Below are 21,788 nucleotides of genomic sequence, written 5' to 3' on the forward strand. Positions count from 1 at the left end.
CTAAAAATTGCATCTGAAAATGAAACACATTAAATTTGGTACTTTGAGAATAATGTGCATATTCTCAAATATTAAACTCAGCATAGTTTAATTGTCAGAGAAGTCCCTGGAATTATGAAGAAACTTCTAACATTATCTTTATGGAAAACAAACACATTTGGATGTATTTAAAAGCACAACAGATCAATTAAAGGCCAAAGGCAAGTGTTAGAATCTCTCAATTTGTCCCACATGTCACGTCACTGTTCCTGCTGATGGAAATACCCTTCTCCTTCTGTCTTTCCATCTTACATCCTTTCTTTGCTTACCAGAGCATCTTTGCTCAGGATGAACAGCTAAGTTGGCTGTGTTAATGAGGCCAAAGAAAAGGTCTGAGCCTTCCTCTGAGTCACTGAGTCTTACAGGGTGAAAAAAATTCCCCAGTTATCAAAGATAATCCATTTATCCTAGAGGCAATGTGTATTGCTCAACCCAAAAGAGACTACACATAATGAGTCGAATTCACTCCTAACCTACCCCATAAAAAGAAGCCCTCAATACTCAGGGTTTGTATCCTACAATAGGTAATGTGCATTGATAAAAGCATCTATTTAATAGACAACCAACCTACTATAAAGGTGCTGAGTCAGTTAACCATATTGACTCAACATTTGGTTCATTTTCCTCAGTCCTTATGCAGAATCGCAACTGTAAACTTCAGTGTCAAATTTTTCAACCCGTCAATTATCCTCACACCTGACAAACTTGGGGTATTTGTGACCTAACAACTTTAGAATATTGCTCCATCTAGTTTTTAATGCAAGTTCCTTTTCCTTTTATGATAAAGTATGGGGGCACCAAGTTCTAAGTTTTTTATACCCCCAAACTTGAAACATCTTCCCTTGAAACTATGAATAAACACTAACTTCCCATCTGTAACAATAAGGGTCAGAGAGTCCATTTTTTAATCTTTCATTTTGTTTCTCTGGCTCCATTTTCTAAAGCCATACCAGTTGTGTTTTGCACATTAAAACAGTTCTTATTAACACTTTTCTTAACTCCATCTAAATAACAGTATAATGTGATTCATTACAATTACTACCTGAGTTCAAATCATAGGCCTGTCACTACCAATGGGGTGGCCTAGAATATTTTTCTTCTGTAAGCCTCAGTTTCCCCACACGTAAAATGTGTATAAATAAAATGACATGTGTAAAAGCTTGCAGTCAAATGCTCAAAACAAAATCATTCTCTATTCATTCATCTTTTGACAAATGTTCACTGCCTGCTGAATATATGCCTAGCACTATTAATTAATGTTTTTGGGCTTCCCTGGAGGCGCAGTGGTTGAAAGTCTGCCTGCCAATGCAGGGGACGTGGGTTCGTGCCCCGGTCCAGGAAGATCCCACGTGCCATGGAGCGGCTGGGCCCGTGAGCCATGGCTGCTGAGCCTGTGCTTCCGGAGCCTGTGCTCCACAACGGGAGAGGCCTCAACAGTGAGAGGCCCGCGTACCGCAAAAAAAAAAAAAAAAAATTAATGTTTTCCCCAACTTATCTTGATAAAGTCTTTAGATAAGTAAAACCTTAAAAAAGTATTGCCCTCAAAAGTATTCCACTTAATATGTGGGAAAAATCTACTTAAAGCTACCAAATTTTTCTATATTTGAAGTTATAGAAACCGCAGTTAAAGAACATATCAAATTTATAAAGCAGTTTTAAAATAAACATTTTTTACTAGTAACAACATTTCATCACTCACTTGATACAATTACTGCTTTGGATTTACTTTGTGGTTCTATGATGTAACCTATTTATGTGTCAAAAACGCTTTATGCAAAACTCAAGAACAAATAAAAAGGAAAAGATAAGTGACTGACAAAAGTAACTGCAGTATGCTGACACACCATGCCAAAATCACCTTCCTGTCAGAGGAATACAAGGTGATTTGTATTCCAGAGGAATACAAATTTGTCAGAGGAAGCTGATGGATTATGAGAAATGTGAAAGCTTCTTGTTCTTAAAGTGTGGGGGAGAGGGAGGTAAGGGTTAAAAACTGAATTGCAAAATCTCTGTCAAATGTGAGATACTATGATCTGAAGCATGTCTACGGCACTAAACTCTCACCCAGACTTTTACTTCTAGGACTTCTTTTGTAAAACACAACTGCTATGGCTTTGCCCATGATAAGTCCATGTAATAAAAATAAATGATTATATCGAGAAAAAGGAAACTGCTGCCTATCGTATGAATTTCAGTTCCATTGTAAGCCTGGATGATAAAAGGCCTGAATATGTGACTCAGAGCTTCTCTATGACTCAGTTTGCTATGGGAAAATCACCTTCCTAAATGAAAATCCTCTATTCATAAAGAAAGTCACAGGACATGTAAAAGTGATTTAGAATGCAAGAAAAGGAAATATGCTCTAATTTCCAGTGTGACAATGTACAGACTTTAATATAATGTGCCAAAATCAACACTTCTGTTCTCAAACTAACGGTTTGTGTAATTCTACCTATAGCAAAAAACTGTTTTGTTTTTTTTTAAAAAAAGCAGTAAACGGTTATAAGGGGTTAAGGGATGAAGAAATCAGGGTATTATTGTTTTATGGGTAGTTTCAGTTTGGGGTGATGAAAAAGCTCTGGAAGTGGATAGTAGTGATGGTTATACAACAATGTGGATGTACTTAATGCCACTGAACTGTACACTCAGAAATGGTTAAAATGGTAAATTTTATGTCATGTATTTTACCACACACAAAAAATTCAATGCTATTAGCCTTAAAAATGAAAACATAAAAGAATAATGTGTTACTTGTTATAAATTCTTGCTCATCTAGGCTGATAATAAAAACCCCCCAAAGCAACTAAGTTAAAATAAGCACCCAATTAGATTAAGCAAACCATTAACATAACAAAAATATTCTGTCATTGTTGAAAAGACACTAGCCATGCCAGGAGGATATACTTATTAAATTTTATGCACACACACATTTATGGCCAAGGTAATGATAAATTTGTACAACCACATCTTCATTAGCTAAATATCAATAGGAAAAGAAATCATGGTGGGGTCAATACATAATGCAGAACTGAAACCCTTGTTACTACAGAATCATCAGACTTGCATGCAATCTCCAGGTGTAGAAACAAAATACCTGTGAGAATGGAATCTGTATTTTGAATCTCCCCCACACTCTCCCTGGTAACCCAAACTGGGCCGATTTCCATTTGCTTACCACCAGTCCTAGTACGAGGGTGCGGACTCTCTCTCCTATTTCCGGTGAAATGTCATTGCCAAACTGCTGCAAGGTAGTGAGGAACCGTTTCAGCTTACTGAGCTGCCTGGCGCCACAGGCTGGGGGCAGCTGTTGATTAGCCAGAGAAGAAGAGGAAGAAGAGGAAGGCCCATTGCTAAAGCCATTGGGCGGTGAGGGGGCGCCATTCAAGGCTGTGGGTGAATGGCTCGTGCCATTAGTTACTGTCAGAGGGCACAAAATCAGAAAGAAAAAATAAACTTACAGAGAACATGCACAAGGAAATTACAACTAAGTATCCTTCCCTTCCAATCTAGTGAATTTGGTAATTTAAAAGCTGTTGGGCCTTTTTGGTAAAATGCTTTGACTTCACAGGATTACCAGAGGCTCAGGTACTCCATAACTAAATGGGTGGACTCCTCACACCACATGAGGATATCCTGCACAGAAGCTGATAAGAAATGGGAGCCGGCTGGAGCACAGGGACAGCCCTGCCTCCCATGCACACATATGCAAACACAGAACAAACAGCATTTTGGATGTCAGCCTTTTGTCCCAGGCTTACATCAATATAACAGAACTATTCCTTTCTAAACTGCTCCCCTAGAGAAAATGGACATTTGGTGGAGACTAAATTTATCACTGGACATTTTTAATCATGTTTTGTACACACAACTGACAGCTGTGTTTATAGAAATACGACTTTCAAGTTTTAACCTTATACCACCCAATTAGAAGGCTATTTTCTCCCCCTCATATTTCTTAACCACTTCTTTAAGGAAAACACCAATTTTATGTAAGAAGCCAAAATGCATACGGTAATTATCAAAGAGTTATTTCTAGAAATCGAAAGGGGATATCTCAGTCCAACTAACAGCATGGATTGGTGGTAACTTCGTAAATTCATTTGATAAAATTTATTTGAACGTCAAGGTGATAATCCGTAAGAACTAGGCTAGAAAATTTTGCACATTTCTCACCAAAGAAAATGTTGACTTTACCATGTTAGATCTTTATCAAACCCATCTTTTAAATATAATTTTGATAAACTACCTCCAACAATAGTTTGAAGATGTTTTAAGCACCTTATTATTCTTAAAAGGTTCAAGAAAATAAAGTGGTCTCCTCCCAAATGAGTACCAAAGCAACCTGTCAAGAAATGACATCTCACTAGGACCTCTCAGAGGAGGCATATGCCTATCATTGTGGCTTTGGGTAACAACAAACCAAATACAAGATGACAGGGTTACAACTTGGCACTGTTGCAGGCCCCTGCTCCTTACATGTTTGGAAAGGTCTTATAAAAGGCAGCGCAACACTGCATAAATAGCCTGGATGTGTGTTTTGCCGAACCCTTATAATCCCAAGGATCTATTTTTGCCTATTAGTTATTTTTCATTCATATACAGATTTCAGGGCACACAGTCTGTAAATAGTATTATCTGAAACCAACGGCATTTATTAGTTTCACAAATCTTTGATGATATTTTAACCAGGACTTTCAGATGGATGAAAACAAAGCTATCTGCTATTCCTATTAAAATATACAGGAAAAAAGGGAAGTTGCTATTCTATCAGAATATTCTGTCCTTTCCTTGGATGACACAAAAAGCAATACACTCCACTGATTCAGAACACAAGTCTAGAGCCAAGTTGAAATGGAATAAATATTTAATAAATGTCTGACAAGTTCAAGACAAGAAAGATGCTCCTTATTTCAGAAAGTTTTCTGTATGCAACTGTTGCATAGAATGATCCCTCTTTTAACTTAAGAATGTTAGATTTTAACATTACTTGTAAATAACAGAAGAAAGTGGATTAGAAGATCAGAAGTAACCTGGAAATAATTATAGCATATTAACATGTTCCAAGTCAAAATGAACAAACTAAAATAAGGAGCTCCTCATTAAGTCAAAGGAGAAGTTAACGTGGTAATGATGAGTTACAGACCAAAGGCAGTGTTCTTCATTCACTGAAATCACAGAAGACTACAACTTTGAAACAATAATGAAAAGGCAGGCAAATACTGGCAGTCATACAAATTTTACCCAAGATATGATAATTCTGTGCTCAATACCTACTCACTAGCATGCAAATTATTTGTGTGGAGGGGGTGGGGCTTCACTTCTGCATAATACATTGATGCTGGATCTTACTGTCCCTTAATTTTTATTTGCAGAAAAAAATTTAATTTGAACTTGAAAATGGAAACAGCAAATGCAGAAATGCCTACTTACACGTTGTTGGTGTAAATGAACTGGTTCTGGGAGCTCCTTGAGTTGTTGGGGGAGGTGGCATCGTGGGAGGAGTCAGCCTAGACGGGGTCTTCACATCCACAGGTGAGTCTGGCATCGTGGAGTGCTTCTCAGTCCGATCTGGAGGATGCCACCATGATCATGTTATTTTACTCCTTAAGCACCTTAGGGTTTTTTTGGTACCTCAGTTTTATAAGACAGGTTCATCTTTTTTACAAGCAAGGTAAGAAATCCAACATCTTCTATCAGTAAAATAGGCTTATCTACTGAAGCTTAAATCAAGACTTTATCATCCAAACCCCACTTAAGAAGGTGTAGCACAGATGGCAGGACCTCATTTCTAACTGGGTAATTTTACATCTTATTGTTATTTCTGGCTTAGACAGATGCTACCTTGGTAGCGTTATATGCAACAGCACAACTTCGCTTGAAGCTGAAGCCAACATTAGCAAGAGGTAAAAAATAGATGAGGAAGTGGGACGGTAATGAACCCCTCAGACAGCTCAGAAATAACACAAATCTTAGGCTGTTATGCAGGTGGGATACTGTTAGAAGTTGGTGTTTTGCAATGACTTTTTTGTAACACCTACCATCCCCTTTCCATGCTTAGTTTTCTAGCCTAACAGATGAAGCAGGCTATGTCTCCCAGACATAACCTCTCACTTCAATTTCTTTTCTGACCTGTTTGAAAAATCACCACTACATAAATGTCACAAAACGAAGTGAAGTTATTATTGACTTAGAACTTGTGAGTTTATGATCCACCATTTAAAAAATATGAAACCTGAGAAGTCCGTGCACCGCAGCAAAGAGTAGCCCCCACTCGCTGCAATTAGAGAAAAGCCCGTGTGCAGCAACGAAGACCCAATGCAGCCATAAATAAATAATTTTAAAAATAAAGAAATAAAATAAAACATAAAAAACCAATACTTCAATTAATAATCTCAGGCAGAGTAAGAATGGAAAAGTCCCAAATTGAGAACTAAAGATCTTTCTAATATTTTTTCATGAGTATGTGACAAGGAGAAATTTCCTCATTACCCAATAATGAACATTTGCACTTCAGGACTGTTTTATACTAAGTATACTTTTCCCTTGGAATTTTAAACTTTTTTCTCAATCTGATCTACTCAAAGAAACAGATCTCCAGTTAAAAAAAAAAAAAAAGTTTTCATTTGTTTGTTTAGATCCAATTTTCTACAAACATGTGTACACATGCACACACACACCCCAAAAAATATCCGAGGCGCCTCTTGTGGCCTCAGGCACAGGTATCTCCCATTTGGAGTTTTTGAAAAGTAACGTAACACAGACTATTAATAAAGAATGGGTCTCTTAAAACATTATGATCACCATAGTGAAAAACTCTCAAAATTACTTGTCAATTATTAAAATGAAAAGCCCAAATTACTACTATGACAATTCCAAATCTACCTCCCCTTTATTCAAAGCAATTTCATAAGACTTGGGTTGCAATAGAACACAACTTTTGAAAGTTGAAATAGCGTTGACACCGTATTAGGGAAGAATGAAAATAATAATCATTCTAATAAGAGCACTGTGAATGATGATCCAGTGACCAGTATCAGGGTCTCTATTTCTTAGTCTCTACTGCTGGCTGAATAACAATGACTGTCCCTATTGTGAATTAAGCGTTCTGAGTGAGATGATTGTGAAGATGCATGGAGAGTGTCTCTACCTTTATCGTATTGTTAAAATTTTGACCTCATATTGCTATTCCAGAACACTTAACGAGTACCAGTGAATAACTTGTTGTAGAGAAATGCAGAAGTTAGGCAGGTTTAAAACCACTTCTTTGATAGTAAAATTCATTGCACCATTTACTCACCTCAACCAACCTCAGCAACAAGGGAATAAATAGCTTTCCACTTGTGTTGCAGCTGAGGGAAGAGGTACAGCAGCAAATACAAGTCTCCCTAAATAAAGGCAAATATTTCCCTCATGCCAAGGAAGGAGGGATAAAGGGAGGCTTGCCAGAGTCAGCTGGGAGATAACAGTGGGAACTGCTGGTCCATCTGGTTTTCATTCTGCTAACACTCACATGGAGCTGTTAGCGAAGGCAGTCCAGACCCACAGATTTGAAGCACGTGGTTGCAGAGAGAGAAAGGAAGAGCAGGAGGGGGAAGGGGAAGTGGGAATAACAGAGAAAGAAAGAAATAAGTATATCGAGCAATAGAAGGAAAGGGTGAGAAAGAGGGAACAGACCAAACAGCAGGGAGAAAAGAGCTTGGAAAGGGAGAAAGTTATCCTGGACAGTTTCACCACCGCCAAAAGCTGAGCCTTGGTGGGCACAGGCCCTACCTTACTTGATGCAATTCTTGAGCAATACCTAAACTTGGAAATGTATCTTAAACACGCTTTTCATTACTCTTTTTCCAGTAGCCCCACACTAAGGAAAAAGGGAATAATAAACCATAAAGTTGACAGTGGGTTTCCTCTTCAGACTCTTTTAAGATAGTTTGTATTTCTTCTGTCTTCCTCTGCCCAATTTTAGAAATATTTTTGATATATTCATAATTTTAATTTGAATACCTTTTGAATACCTGTCTTGGTCCACTTGTGTAACATGATTCCTATCCAGAATTTAATAATAATAATACCAACAACAATTATTATAAAACGTAGATGAACAACTTTTTTAAATTCCTGAGATGTTGTCAATATTTTAGGAGCAATAACCACTGAGCCAATGAATAGCAAAACACCACTACTTCTAACAGGGGTATACACATTCTCTCTGGAATACATGTATACGTGTATGTATTTAAGATTTTGACATTAGCCACATTTCTGTGATGGCTAGCTTCACTCTGATGAAATGGAGTTCCAACCCAGAGGTCCTACAAACTTAGACAAAGTGGGACCATATGTAACTCATTCTGTGCTGTTCAGTGCAATCAATCCAGGATTGAAATAGATGATGAAATAACCAGCCAAGCCTAAGCCATACACACACAAAAACGCTCTGGAGTAGAGAGATTTAAGATAAATTCAGAAAATGTGTTTCAAGTATGCTGCGTTCTGTTGCATTTGTTTTGGATTAATAAAAAAAAAAAAACATTTTGAAATATATATTCTTGAAACTTCTATAGCAAACAGCAAAAGAGCTATGATTCAACCATAGAAGCATTTCACTCCATTTCAAATTAGAGGATATAGTAAAACCAATATTAAGTTATAATATTTCTCATGTAATTTTTTAAGTTCATGAAAATTATACCATTCTTGCATGTAATCTCTGTTTTTAGTTGGTGTAGGGGAAAGCTGACATTTACTGAAAGACTGACACAAAATAAAAAAAAAAAGAAAGAAAAAAAATTATCAGATCAGGGAATTATTTGTTTTAAAAGAACTGACTTTACTTCTACCTTAATGATTCACACCACTTCTAAACAAGATCTTCCCTATGTGGTAAGTTTTCAACTCCCATGGCAAATATCCAACACATATGTACCAAAGACGGCTGATGCATGGAAGAAAATGTGGCATATATAAATACATTACCGATACCATTTCAATATCCAATTCAATGTCAGGGCCTTCTAGAAGTGGTATGTTTTCCATTTCCCTTTTTGTTGTTGTTGTTTTATGTGAAAAGGTATGGCATAATCTGCCATGGCACTTATTTTACTTTTAGTTAGTTCAAATAGTTCCAGATGTGTTTTTAAGGTATGAAGAATAGGCATTCTATATTTCCCTTGTTTACATACCATTCTAGAGATGATTGGTGTAAAAAGATTTCAGTATTGGTATAATGAATGGCACGACATTTTCTATCAGAGTTCATCATGTCAATTATAATAGAAGAAATATCTTGGTTTCATAGGTGTTATGGGTTGAGGAACTTTTTGGTCAATTAGTAGTTAGTCCAGAGTTAGTCTTATTTGAATAAGTGTGCGTTACAAAAGCTAGATGGTATGCACTAAAGAGGATTAAGCCCAGGTGGAACCACAGTACTATTAATGGAGAGGCAGGAGGAACAAAACTGGTACAGAATTTGATTTTTATTTCTCTGGAAAATTTGGCAAATACATTTCTGACAATTGAGTCATTTAGTGACTCCAGTGATTGGGTGTGAGATGTTACAAGCAACTGTCTGCAGACTGGAAAGGTAGCCATCCAGCCTTCACAACACCACCACCTCATTTCCCTGAAAAACACCTCTGGTAACATTCAATCCTGCTCAGAACCATTCAACAATGCCAAAGAATAAAAGTCAAATACTAACATTTTAAGCTGGATGTACTGATACAGTGGGAAGGATATTTAGCAATAACAGGAGAACTTCCAAGTTAAGTCAGACTTGGTTGCAAATGTAGACTCCTGACCATCAGTAGTGGGCCCTCAGGCAAGTGAGTTACCCTGAGCCTCAGTCCCTCATAGGAATGAGGATACAGTCCTCTACCTCATCAGGACGGCACCACAGCGCCTACTCATATTAGGTACCAACACGTGTGAGCTCCGTTCTCTTTGACCTTCCACTTCACGATCCATTTATGGGTTTATTTCCAGTGTCTTTCCCCCAATTCTATGCTGTCTATATAGGGCACCCTGACATTACTCCTAGGCTTTTCTGCCTTTATCATGCTGTTGTTTCCTTTATCTAGAGGAACTTGTCCCATCTTATACATTATTCACTGCCCATTATAGATTCCACATCCTCTTACAGCTTTTCCCAGTTGCCCCAGGTGTCAACCACATCAGGTTTCCTCTGCCTCTCTTTTAGCATTTATCACAGCCCATCTGTACAATAGCTGTATATGTGAATGTGTATTATACACTCTAACACCCCAACCAGTGAAAATATTAAGCAACTTGATAGCAATTTTTTTAACCGCCTCCTTAGGAAGACATTAAAAAAATAAACACAACCATGGTTTTCACTAGAAGCATGGTTACATTCCTAATTTTTACAAATCCATTCCCTATATTCCCTATATTACAACCAGTTCAAAGATAGCAACCTTAATCTCAAGGCAAAAGACAAACAGAACCATCAACAGCATATAAATACATGAGGAAATAGAATACAGGTAATATGAGAAGATACTGAAAATCCAAAATTCAGTTCAACTGTGCAACCAACTCACTATGTGGTTTCAGGTAAGAATCAGTTGTCACCTCATGTCTTATCACAGGTGTTATATGAAGATTGCTATATCTGAAATACAAATCTGATCTGACCTACCCCCTGATTTAAAACCTTAGGGAGTGTCCCACTGACCACAGAACGAAATATATGCTCTTCAGCTTAGCTTATGTCACAGATACTGTTGAGTGCCTACTCAACAGCCCTTATCCCTGTCTTCCTGCTGAAGAGCTCTAATTTTGTTCAGGTACAAAATTTGGGGGGGCAGGTTCTCCTTGTTTTACATTAATCAGGTTATCACATTCCCCTTATCAGCAACAGGTTTCAGAGGTGAGTGTTGTGCTCCAGTTCTGGGCAATGGGTCATGAAGGGAGGTCTATGGAAAAGGTTCTAGGAAAGACTTCCTCACTCTCTAAACAGAGACCCAAGAAGAAAATAGCCCTTCTTCTTCTGATAGGCACTATTGTATCTATAAGTGATTCCTTCACTTCTTTGGAGTCTACTTATCATGTATAAAACTAAGCATCCTGGAATACATGACCTCAAGGATCTTTCGCAAACTCTAATATTCTCTGGTTTCTTTTCCCAGATATGGCTTATGATCATCTCAAACATAAAGGAGACTACCCAGGGCTTCCCTGGTGGCGCAGTGGTTGAGAGTCCACCTGCCGATGCAGGGGACGCGGGTTCGTGCCCTGGTCCGGGAAGATCCCACATGCCGCGGAGCGGCTGGGCCCGTGAGCCATGGCCACTGAGCCTGCGTGCCCGGAGCCTGTGCTCCGCAACGGGAGAGGCCACAACAGTGAGAGGCCCGCGTACCGCAAAAAAAAAAAAAAAAAAAAAAAAAAACATAAAGAAGACTACCCAGAGAAAATATATCTGACAATAAAGTGACCACTAGACTTCCTCTGTCCACATAAATTTCTATGTCCACAAGAATATGTCTGCACAGAAATTTTTTTCCATAAACATTAAAATTAATATCTACCTCTTGTTTTCAAATACATTTTCAATCCTCATTACTAAATCTCCATCAATGATTTGGTTACAAAATGCCCTACAAAATGTCCAAATTTCCCTGTTTAGTTATCATCAAAACACTCTCTTTCACAGCTCAGGTTCTTGAAAGAGTAATCTACACTCACTTTCCTTATTTCCCATTCCACCTTACGTGTACTTGGAGGGGACACCTATAAGACTTTATGCCTAGCAAGTTTCCCTCCCAGTACAGGGACTTGCCATACCCTCTAATTTCATAACTACCTTGGGCACCACCATGTTCTTTCATGACCTTGTACCCAAGATACCAGTGGCTGGTCCAGGCACAATGCTTAGTCCAAGATGGGCAATCTCAGGAAAGGAAAACAATCCCAAGGATTGTTTCCCAAGGAAAACCGCACTGTCTACTGCCCTCCAAGTCCAGAGAGCAGCTCTGTGTTGAAAAAGAAGGCACCTAACAGGCAGAAAGAAGCAAAGAAGTGGCAAGAGATCATCCTTATAGTGCTTTGTAGTAAAGTTCCTCATTCTGCTGGATCCTAGGCACCAGCTGCATCTCTAAAATTCCTACAATTTGGGTCTTCCAAACAATCCTAGCCAATCAGTCCCTACTTTGCCTAAAACCTAATTTGAGTTGACTTTTCACTCAAAACCAAAGAATCCTGACTAAAATAAGCCTGGAATGTAGCATGGATGTATTCTCTTAACTCCCACTTGAAACTCTTCTAAATTGTTTCTTCATTATTAATACAAGAAACACTTGTCTCCTTTATCTGGCATCTTTGTAGCAGCTGACACTGTTCAGGACTTCCTCCTTCCTGAAACATATTGTTCCCAGGATACCACTATTCTAACACTCTCCTCATTTTTCTTAGGCCTTCCTGCTCCTTCTCAGTCTCTTTTATGGGTTCACCCTTCTTCACCTCTGTGATAATTACTGTTATTTTCCCCCAATGTTCCTCTTCAAAGTGTCACTCTATACCTTTTCCTTAGTGATTCATTGGTGCTGGGATAGTTACACCATGGCCATTATGTAGATAACTTGTACCTATAACTCTAGCCCTAATATCCTTTCCAAGTTCTGGAACCAAATATCTAGAATACGACTCATTTCAACAGCCTGAATTCAAACCCTCATCATCCATCATCTCTCACCTGGCCTGATCAACAATCCATTGAATGGACTCCCGGATCTGACTATTCATCTCTGATCCATTCTCCAAAGACCTTTCATAATGCTAAGCATAAAATCCTTGTGTCTTAGTAGGGCACAGAAAGACCTTTGTGACTCATCTGGTTCCCATCCACCCCCATGCATTCAGTAACTCTTTACTGAACTACTATGGCTCTCCAAATGCCCCTGGGTCACACAGGGTTCCACTGCATTGCATCCCTTTCCTGAAATACTCTTCACCCCACCACTGCCTCGTTAAGTCCATCATTCCTTTAAAACTCCATCTGGGTGTCACTTCAGCCAGAAACAACAACCCTCCCATCTCAGGCTGTCCCAAACTCCCCCACATTTCCCTATTTCACTCTCTAGTTCCTCTTACAGCACTGATCACACTGTACTTAGAACCAACGTCAGTCTCTCCCACTAGTTCATAATTTACTTAAGGGAAATTATGACATATGATTTGCTGTTATAGCCCCAGCACTTGGCACAGTGCTTGACACATAGAAGGTGCTCAATACATTTAATATTTTAAATGAATATATATTGCTATAATGTCATAATGTAGGCAGATGGGGTAGGGTGTCCTTGGAGAAAAAGAACCAGATGTAGCTTTTTGACATAAGAGAAGCCATTTTAGACCCAAACCATTTTGTGATCTAAGCCTGGCCACAATGCTTGTCCCTGAATAGGTCTCAGTAATTAATGATTTTAAGGGAACAAAGGAATGCAGGAACAGAGGAAAAAGCAGTCAAGAAACAATAGTTCAGCAATAAATCAGAGTCCTAGTTTCTCCTCAAGGGATATACATAACCATCTTATACATATCTTGGAGTTGTTTTACAGGAACTAAGGCCTCCAATCCAGGTGGAGGATGGTAAGGTAAGACCCCAGAACCTAAAGAAAGATGACGTTGACCTTTTCTGACCCTCGTGACTTCAATCAACTAAAGCTTAGTTTCTGTCACGCTCTGCCCCAATTCTATGTAGAATTCTCCTCTGCTCAAGCCCCATCATGAATATGCATGTAGCTTAAAACTCCCCCAGTTTTGCTGTTGGGGAGACACTGCTTCGGGAAGGATCTCCAGTGTTCTCCTTACTTGCTGCAAGTAATAAATCCTTCCTTTTCCCGATCTTTGGCTTGGTTGTGTCTTTGGAACACCCACCAAGAGGGGAACCCAGTTTTCAGGTAACAATAAGGCATGCCTTTAGTCACAATTTTGAAACACTAGAACTTTCAAGAGACATGACAGATTTACCTTAAGATACAATCATCTACATCTTTTTTTCCATCCTTAAAAAAAATCCTAAAATGAATTTCTACATTAAGTAACCAAATATAAATCTTTGAACTGGATTATTGAGTTCACCAGTTTTAAAATGCCTTTCAGCAATCACAATATATTTCCTAAAACCTTTTATATTAGAAAAGGAGATTTGTAAGGCAATTTATACACGTATGACATAGTCTGAAAAGCTCCCTTTTTTACAATAATAGTATCAGCGTAGTCATACATCATACATATGTACATTCAAAACAAAGAAAAAAAAATATTATGAACCAAAACCAATTTTTTCCACATTTCAAAGTTTTCCTGTTGCTTGTCTATGGATTGGTAGGATTATAGATTATTTTTAGTTTCTGTTATCTTTCTTTTATTTAAAGTTATGCAATAAACATGTTTTATTTTTACAAGGAAAAAAAAAACCCACGAAAACCCTTAGGATAAATCACCTAAAATCAGGCATTAGGCACCATGCCAAATGCCCTGCATGCTTTATCTCACTTTAAAATCTCACTATGAAAGGACTACAAATTTGACCTCCTTATATAAAGGAAGTGAGGACCAGAGAGGGTGGATAATTTGTTCGAGGTTACAAGCTAGAACTTACTCCAGGTCTTCTCAGAGTTCATTATCATCTAAAACTAATACTATTTTACATAAGGTCTAGAAAACTGAAATAAAGAAACATTCAGTAAATATTAAATCTAGAGACTGCATTATACTAGAACTGCACCTTCCGAAACTACTGTACTAGCCACATGTGACCATTTAAATTTTAATTAATTAAAACTAAATAAAATTTAAAATTTAGATCCTCAGTCACACTAGCCACCGTTCAAGTGCTCAACAGCCATGGTGACATGGCTACCATACTAGAAAGCCCAGTTATAGAGTATTTCTGTCATCATAAAAGGACAACACCGTAATCAAATAATGGCTCTGAAATGCTACACAGAGGTGGATAGACCTAGAGTCTGTCATACAGAGTGAGGTAAGTCAGAAAGAGAAAGACAAATACCGTATGCTAACACATATATACGGAATTTAAGGGAAAAAAATGTCATGAAGAACCTAGGGGTAAGACAGGAATAAAGACACAGACCTACTAGAGAATGGACTTGAGGATATGGGGAGGGGGAAGGGTAAGCTGTGACAAAGCAAGAGAGAGGCATGGACATATATACACTACCAAACGTAAAATAGATAGCTAGTGGGAAGCATCCACATAGCACAGGGAGATCAGCTCGGTGCTTTGTGACCGCCTGGAGGGGTGGGATAGGGAGGGTGGGAGGGAGGGAGATGCAAGAGGGAAGAGATATGGGAACATATGTATATGTATAACTGATTCACTTTGTTATAAAGCAGAAACTAACACACCATTGTAAAGCAATTATACTCCAGTAAAGATGTTAAAAAAAAAAAAACAAGAAAAAAAACAAAAGCTCCGTGGGAGGAGTCCATGGAAGTGTCCATGCAGCCTGAAAGTGTGGGGATGGGGGGAAGGAGTGCCTTTGGCCTCATCCTAAACACCTCCCATTCCCATTCAGATGTTTCACTTGTTTTCTAGGTTGAGCTTCTGCATATGATTTCATTTGATGGGTAAAAGGAAAAATAAAAGTTTGAAACCCAATGACTAAGATAAGTGAGCTCTGAGGAAGCAGGAGAATAAGTCGCTCAGTCCAAGTAATCAGTAAACATTGGGATAACTATGCTAATGAGAACAATGCCAAGGGTTCAGTCCTGGAACAAGCTGGTCAGCAGCTGAGTCAGCAGCTGGTCCAGAAACAGGGATGACTGCCTAAAGCAGGACATCATGCCTTTAAAGAGCATGAGTTAAGATGGAAGATGGCAAAAGAAGAAGGTAAATCCATACTAATCTATCACAATTTCTAGAAAAATAACTTCAAAAATCTTGTGTCATCTCTTATAGGGACAATGAATTTCCCTTCACTTCCTCTATAGCACTTAAGTAGCTAGTACTTGAAATATTTATCTTGTTTTTGAATGTTCCCCCAATCACAGTGTCAGCTTCACAAATGCAGAAAATTTTGACCTATTTTGTTAACTCCAGCTTCCACAGCATTTAGAAGAGTGCCTGAAACGGTAGGCACTTGATAAAGGCTTGCTGAATGAATGAATACAGAAAGTAAAAGCAAGGAAAAAAGTAAAGCGAGTTTCTGACAAAACAGGCAGAGACATATTAGTAACTCTATGGTTACCCAGAGTGGGCCAGAGGATGAGTAAGCAGACAGGAGACATGCTGAAAGCACACACTCATTTAAATGGAGTAGAGGCCCAACATAGTCTAAACCAGTTCACTCATTTTTGACAAAGATGACCTGAAGCCCACCAAGAGAAAGCACTATAAACATTAATAAGTACCCAAATGGTGGTTCTAGTTAGAAAAATCAATTACTAATTTCATAAAGTGTGGAAAGGAATGTGGGTCTTATGAATACTGGCAGACTCCAGGCGTTAATTGTATGTATAAGCTCCTTAGAAATGTCATCTCGCCCACATCTGTTATTACCTTCACTCCAGTGCTTCTGCTTCAGAGTCTAATAACCACTTCCTGGAGGTAGCTCCTGGAGCCACCAAGGGGATATCAAGCAGCCTGGGGTTAACTATGGTACTTTAACCAGCATAGTTCCACATTAATATGTTTTAAGATTTAATGTATTTTAAGATTTCGTTTGGAAAAAAGGGACCTCTTGTTTAAGAAAGACAAGTTTGAAACGGCTGGCACAGGCAACTAGCTGAATGTTTGCTGAATGACTGTGATAAAAACACTAAGGAAAAAACCACAACTCCTAAATACATAGAAAAGTAACTCCTGCTTGCATAAAGAGCAGAGAAAGACAAAGGCATCACCAAGGGCCCATAAATTGAACAGCATTTATGTAACACCCTGCTGCCAAAGTGCAGATTATTCCAGAAGGTGAAAAAAAATCATTAGATAGTGATCTAACAATCTCTTTAACAATCTCAAAGTACACACAATTTTTTACTCCATCAAGATTTGTCTTATTTGCCAATGACAAAGAAGGCTATAGAGCCAGCTCTGAGAGCTGTCGCAGAAAAATGGCAGCATACACATCCAGCTGCAGTCAATTATGATTACCCAGATAAGACTTAGTAAATCTAGGCAGAAAATTAAGAAGGTGCGCAGAGTATGTACCCGTGACTAAATCACAGACAAGCAAATAGCAGAAGCTCAAATGAATATTTGTTGAATTTAATTGAATGTACTCTTAAAAATAACCAATCGGTACCGTTAGTGTAGACTTCACGTAATAGGAAATGGGAAAGTACAGAGAGTTTTTAGGCAGCTGAATTATATACTCCTTTTTATATTATAGGTATATGTGGAGCAGAGAATAAATAGGGTAAGAAAGGCAAGAGGACTGGATACCAAGAGTGTAGGCAAGAAATGATACAGCATCCAGCATGCAAGCGGCCCTGAGAATGGAGAATAGGAGGGAGATTCAGGAGACATTTTAAAAGTCTGTGTCAAATTCACAGAGCTTCACAACAGAATAAGATAAACCTTGAGTAAGTAGGAATCTAGAGGTGCATGGCAATGTCAAAAAGCAAACCCAAACACAACAGGAAGAACCATTTGGAAAAAAGTTCCATTACATCATAGTGACTTAGAGGGATTCCTGCAACACTCTGTTGTTCATATATAAAACACATTAAACATCTTCCTCTCCTCCCACAGGTGCCACCATCAAATTACTCTCCCTCCTAAACGTGTTTCTCCATCTCCATCACCATCCTCGGGCACTACCATCTTTCACTGGGACTTTTTCAGGAGCTAATCTTCACAACCCCTCACCCCGTAATGCCATCTGTTTACCATAAAACAGATGGAATAATCTTGTCAAACACAAATGTATTCACTCGTCTAAATAACAAGCATTTATTCAAAAATATCTGAGCCATCTACAAAGTGCTAGGTACTATTTCATACAACAGGGAGAAGGCAATAAAACAAACGGAAATCACTGCCCTCAAGAATTTTATATTCTAATGATCAGATCAAGTTACTACTCTAAATACTTTAAAGTGTTTCAATGGTTTACCATCACTCTTAAGATAATATCCAAAACCGTTTAAGTGACCTAGAACAGTAGATAGACTTAGTCTCTGCTTACCTCTCCTCTCTTATCTCACATCTCATTGGTTTAATCAGTTGCAAGTTTCACCTCACCTCAGGGCCTTTCACTTAGCCAAGAAAACCCACCTCGGTTCAAATTCACTTACTCAAAGGTGTCCCTGATCACCCCTCCCCCCCACCCCCTGTGTTATAAGCTCTATTGTACCATCTAACTGTTGCTTACAGAGCTTACAGAAACTGTTAAAAATAATTGTACAATTACTTGTTGTCTAACACCCCCTACCAGAAGGACACTGCTCCATAATGGCAGGGAGCATATCATTTCAATATCATATATCAACTCAGTCCCAGAATTTATCACACTGTTAAGAACCTAGTATAAGTAAATTGTGGATAAAGACATTTTCTATTTAAAAATACAGATGTGGAGGTACAAGTAGAGCAAAGCAATTGGATTCCTTAGTTTCCTTAAAAGGAATTTCAAAATTTCTTCAATGATAGAGATAATAAAACAATGGTGATAATAATAGAACCAGTCTCTCAAATTCATACTTAATCCCCACTGCAATGGGGCTTCCGCCAACACCATTCCACTCAAACCACTCCAGCATAGGTACAAACTTTTTTGTGGTTAATCCAAAAGATATTGATCAATCTTTATCTTACTTGAGCTCTCAGCAGTCTTCGATCTGTCCAGCCACTTCTTACTCCTTTTCTCCTGTAGTATCATTCTTCTAGTTGTCACTAGGAGTTTCACTGAGTTCTCTCAGACCCTGGCCCCTCCTACGAGCCAGGGTCTCACCTTCTCCTCTTCTTAACTGCCTTCAACCCCTCTGCTCTCTCCTGGGAAACAGATGAGTTATCTAACTACTTGCTTAACAACTCTACCCAGATATCCCATTGACAGCTGTATTTAGAACCAAATCTAACATCTTCCTGAGGAAATCTGTGCCTCCTCCTGTACTTCAATCTCTATCTCCAAGCCCAAAAGGCCACAATCACCCTAAGCCTCCTCCCTCTGCACCATCCTCCTTCCACATCCAATCCATGCCCAGTGTCCTATCAATTCCACTTCTAAATGTTGACACTTTTAGGATCCACCCTCAGTTAACCTCTGACTTGGGTTCAGAACCTACAGAGCCTCTGAATGGTTTTCTTTACCTCTAGTCCCTCTCTGCTCAAATCTTCTCCTCTTTGCCTCCAGAGCAATATTTTTAAAATATGAATTTGACAAAATCTTCTTAAAATCCTTCTACAATATATAATCTATTTAAAATCTTTCTACAATTTTAAAAGTCGGTCGGGGAAAAGAATGAAGGTTCTTCTCTTAACTCTGTATCTCCGATGTCTAAAAAAGGACCTTATACATAGTAGGTCCTTAGTTTGTTGTATTAAGCCATTTAAAAAAAAAATTAAATTATCAAGATGTCCATTCTACTCCCCTTTGGTATATACTGTAATCATCAAATATAAAGCAATCCCAACTAAAATACTAATAATTTTTTTTCCAGAATTTTACAAATGTTTTAAAAGTTAATTTGAAATAAAAATGAAAATAGCTAGGAAAACCAGGAAATGAAATGTAATGAGAAAACTGAATCTAACATTTGTTAAAATGCACCATACAACTACAATTTGAACAATGTACTACTGGTATAGAAACAGATAATTCAGCAAAATAAAAGCTGAAAAGCAGAAAAAATATAAAGCTCAGAAATGACTATATATCTAAGAATTCAGTATATGGGAAAGATGACTTCTAATATTAGTGAGAAAATGATAAACCAATTCAATGAACTCTCTTTGGAACTACTAGACAACAATTTGGAAAAAATGAAGTAAACCCCTGTCTCATATACAAAGTCATTCACTTCCTATATGAATAAAACTTTAATATAAAAATTTTAAAAAATACTAAATATATAGGTATATACTTGTTTACTCTTAGGATTGGAAAAGAGAGTCTAAGCTATAAGAAAGGCAGAACCAATAACGGCACTTATTAATAAATTTGAGTACAGCAAAAAATACCATAAACAAAGTAAAAGGCAAGCAACACCCAGGGAACAAATATTTGTTATGTGACAACAATGAATTGATATCCTTAATATATAAATAGCCCCATCGAATCAATAATTAAAAGTCAAAAAGCCCATCAAAAAAAAGATTGTAAAACAGCAGGAATAGGAAGTGCACAAAAGAAAAATAAATGACCTATAACCCTATGGAGAAAAAAAATAACCTCACTAGTATTTTTTTACATTATTAAAACAAGATACTCTTTAATCTAACAGACTGACAGATTTTTAAAAATGATAATATAGTATTACAGTACAAACTGGCACTTTAACACTTTTGTAAAATGATACCCATTTTCCTATAGGACAATTAGGCAATATGTACCAACTGCCTTTAAATTATATATATCCTTTAATATACCAATTCCACTCTTTAAAAATTATCCTAAGTAAATAATACCAAGTGTACAAAGATGTTTATAATGAAGAAGACTGGAAATAACCTAGCTGTCCAACAATGGACATTTGGCAATTCAAATTCTAATAGAACCATACAGTAGAACATGATGATGTGTATATTTACATGGAAAGATACTACGAAGATACATGCTTTGCAAGATCCTGTTTAAAAAAACAACTATTTTAAGACAGTTATAGATGGATGGATGTGTCTGTATTTGTGTTCACAGGTAAAAGTCTGGAAGGATATGCATACAAAGGATCTATATCAGAAATATTAAGAGTGGCTATCTGTTACATCAGTGGTTCACAATGGGGCAGAGCTTTCAAATATACTGTCAAACAGTCATGCTATAAAAAGCCTTTTTCTTTTAAATTTTTTGCTCAGTTTTAACACTGTATTTAAACAATTCTAAGACCCCTCTGTTTTTTCTTTATATCATCTCTGAAACTGGGATAAGTACTCTAAAACCATGGAATCAAAGCATTATTCATGCTTAGTGGCAGCACTTTTTTTCTGGGAGCACTTTTTTACTTGTAAAATAACCATGGGCCTTAAAATCAATTTAGATAAAATATAGCACACCTAGATTTTTCTAGAAATGAAACTAAATGTGAAAAAAATTAAGGTAAAAATATACTTTGCTCTATTTGGAAGTCTACCAACGCTGTTCAGCTTCAGTTTGAAGGAGCAAAAAATTGGGATTCAAGACAACCAAAAGGGGGAGGGGAGGAGTCAGGAGGTAGGGTTCTCTACAGGGGCTGTAGCACAGGAAAACCCTTGAACATGTCACAAAGGTAGAAAAAGTGGCTTATTCACCTCAGTATCCCAATCATCTAGCAGAGCCTAGCACCAGTGTTTACTGAGTAAAGGGATAAATGCTCTTTTAGTAATAAAGAAGTCCACACACAGTACAGACAGAAAGGAAAAGACCTACAGGTCACTTAGCAGGGGAGAATCCAGAAGTATAGTAGCACACCATGAGAGCAAAATTCCCAAATAAATGATCAAATTCTTTATAAACCGTTCAAGGAGCACCATACAACATAACAGAACCCTCCACTTAAAGCAGTTTCACTAAGTTGTCTAGAGAAGGGTTCCCAAAGACAAGTTTGGACTGCCTATGAATTATATTAGC

General features: G+C 37.8%; 1 protein-coding gene across 1 annotated transcript in view; it reads right to left on the minus strand.

Moving 5' to 3' along the window:
* The window catches only part of RUNX1T1 (RUNX1 partner transcriptional co-repressor 1), a 128,205-nt gene that overhangs the window by 49,611 nt on the left and 56,806 nt on the right, over positions 1-21,788 (minus strand). Inside the window, 2 exon segments of the mRNA XM_049700240.1 lie at positions 3,215-3,456; positions 5,470-5,607. Of these exon segments, the coding sequence (XP_049556197.1) occupies positions 3,215-3,456; positions 5,470-5,607 (380 nt within the window).

The sequence above is a fragment of the Orcinus orca genome, chromosome 17, assembly GCF_937001465.1.
Source record: "Orcinus orca chromosome 17, mOrcOrc1.1, whole genome shotgun sequence".
Classification (NCBI taxonomy): Eukaryota; Metazoa; Chordata; class Mammalia; order Artiodactyla; family Delphinidae; genus Orcinus; species Orcinus orca.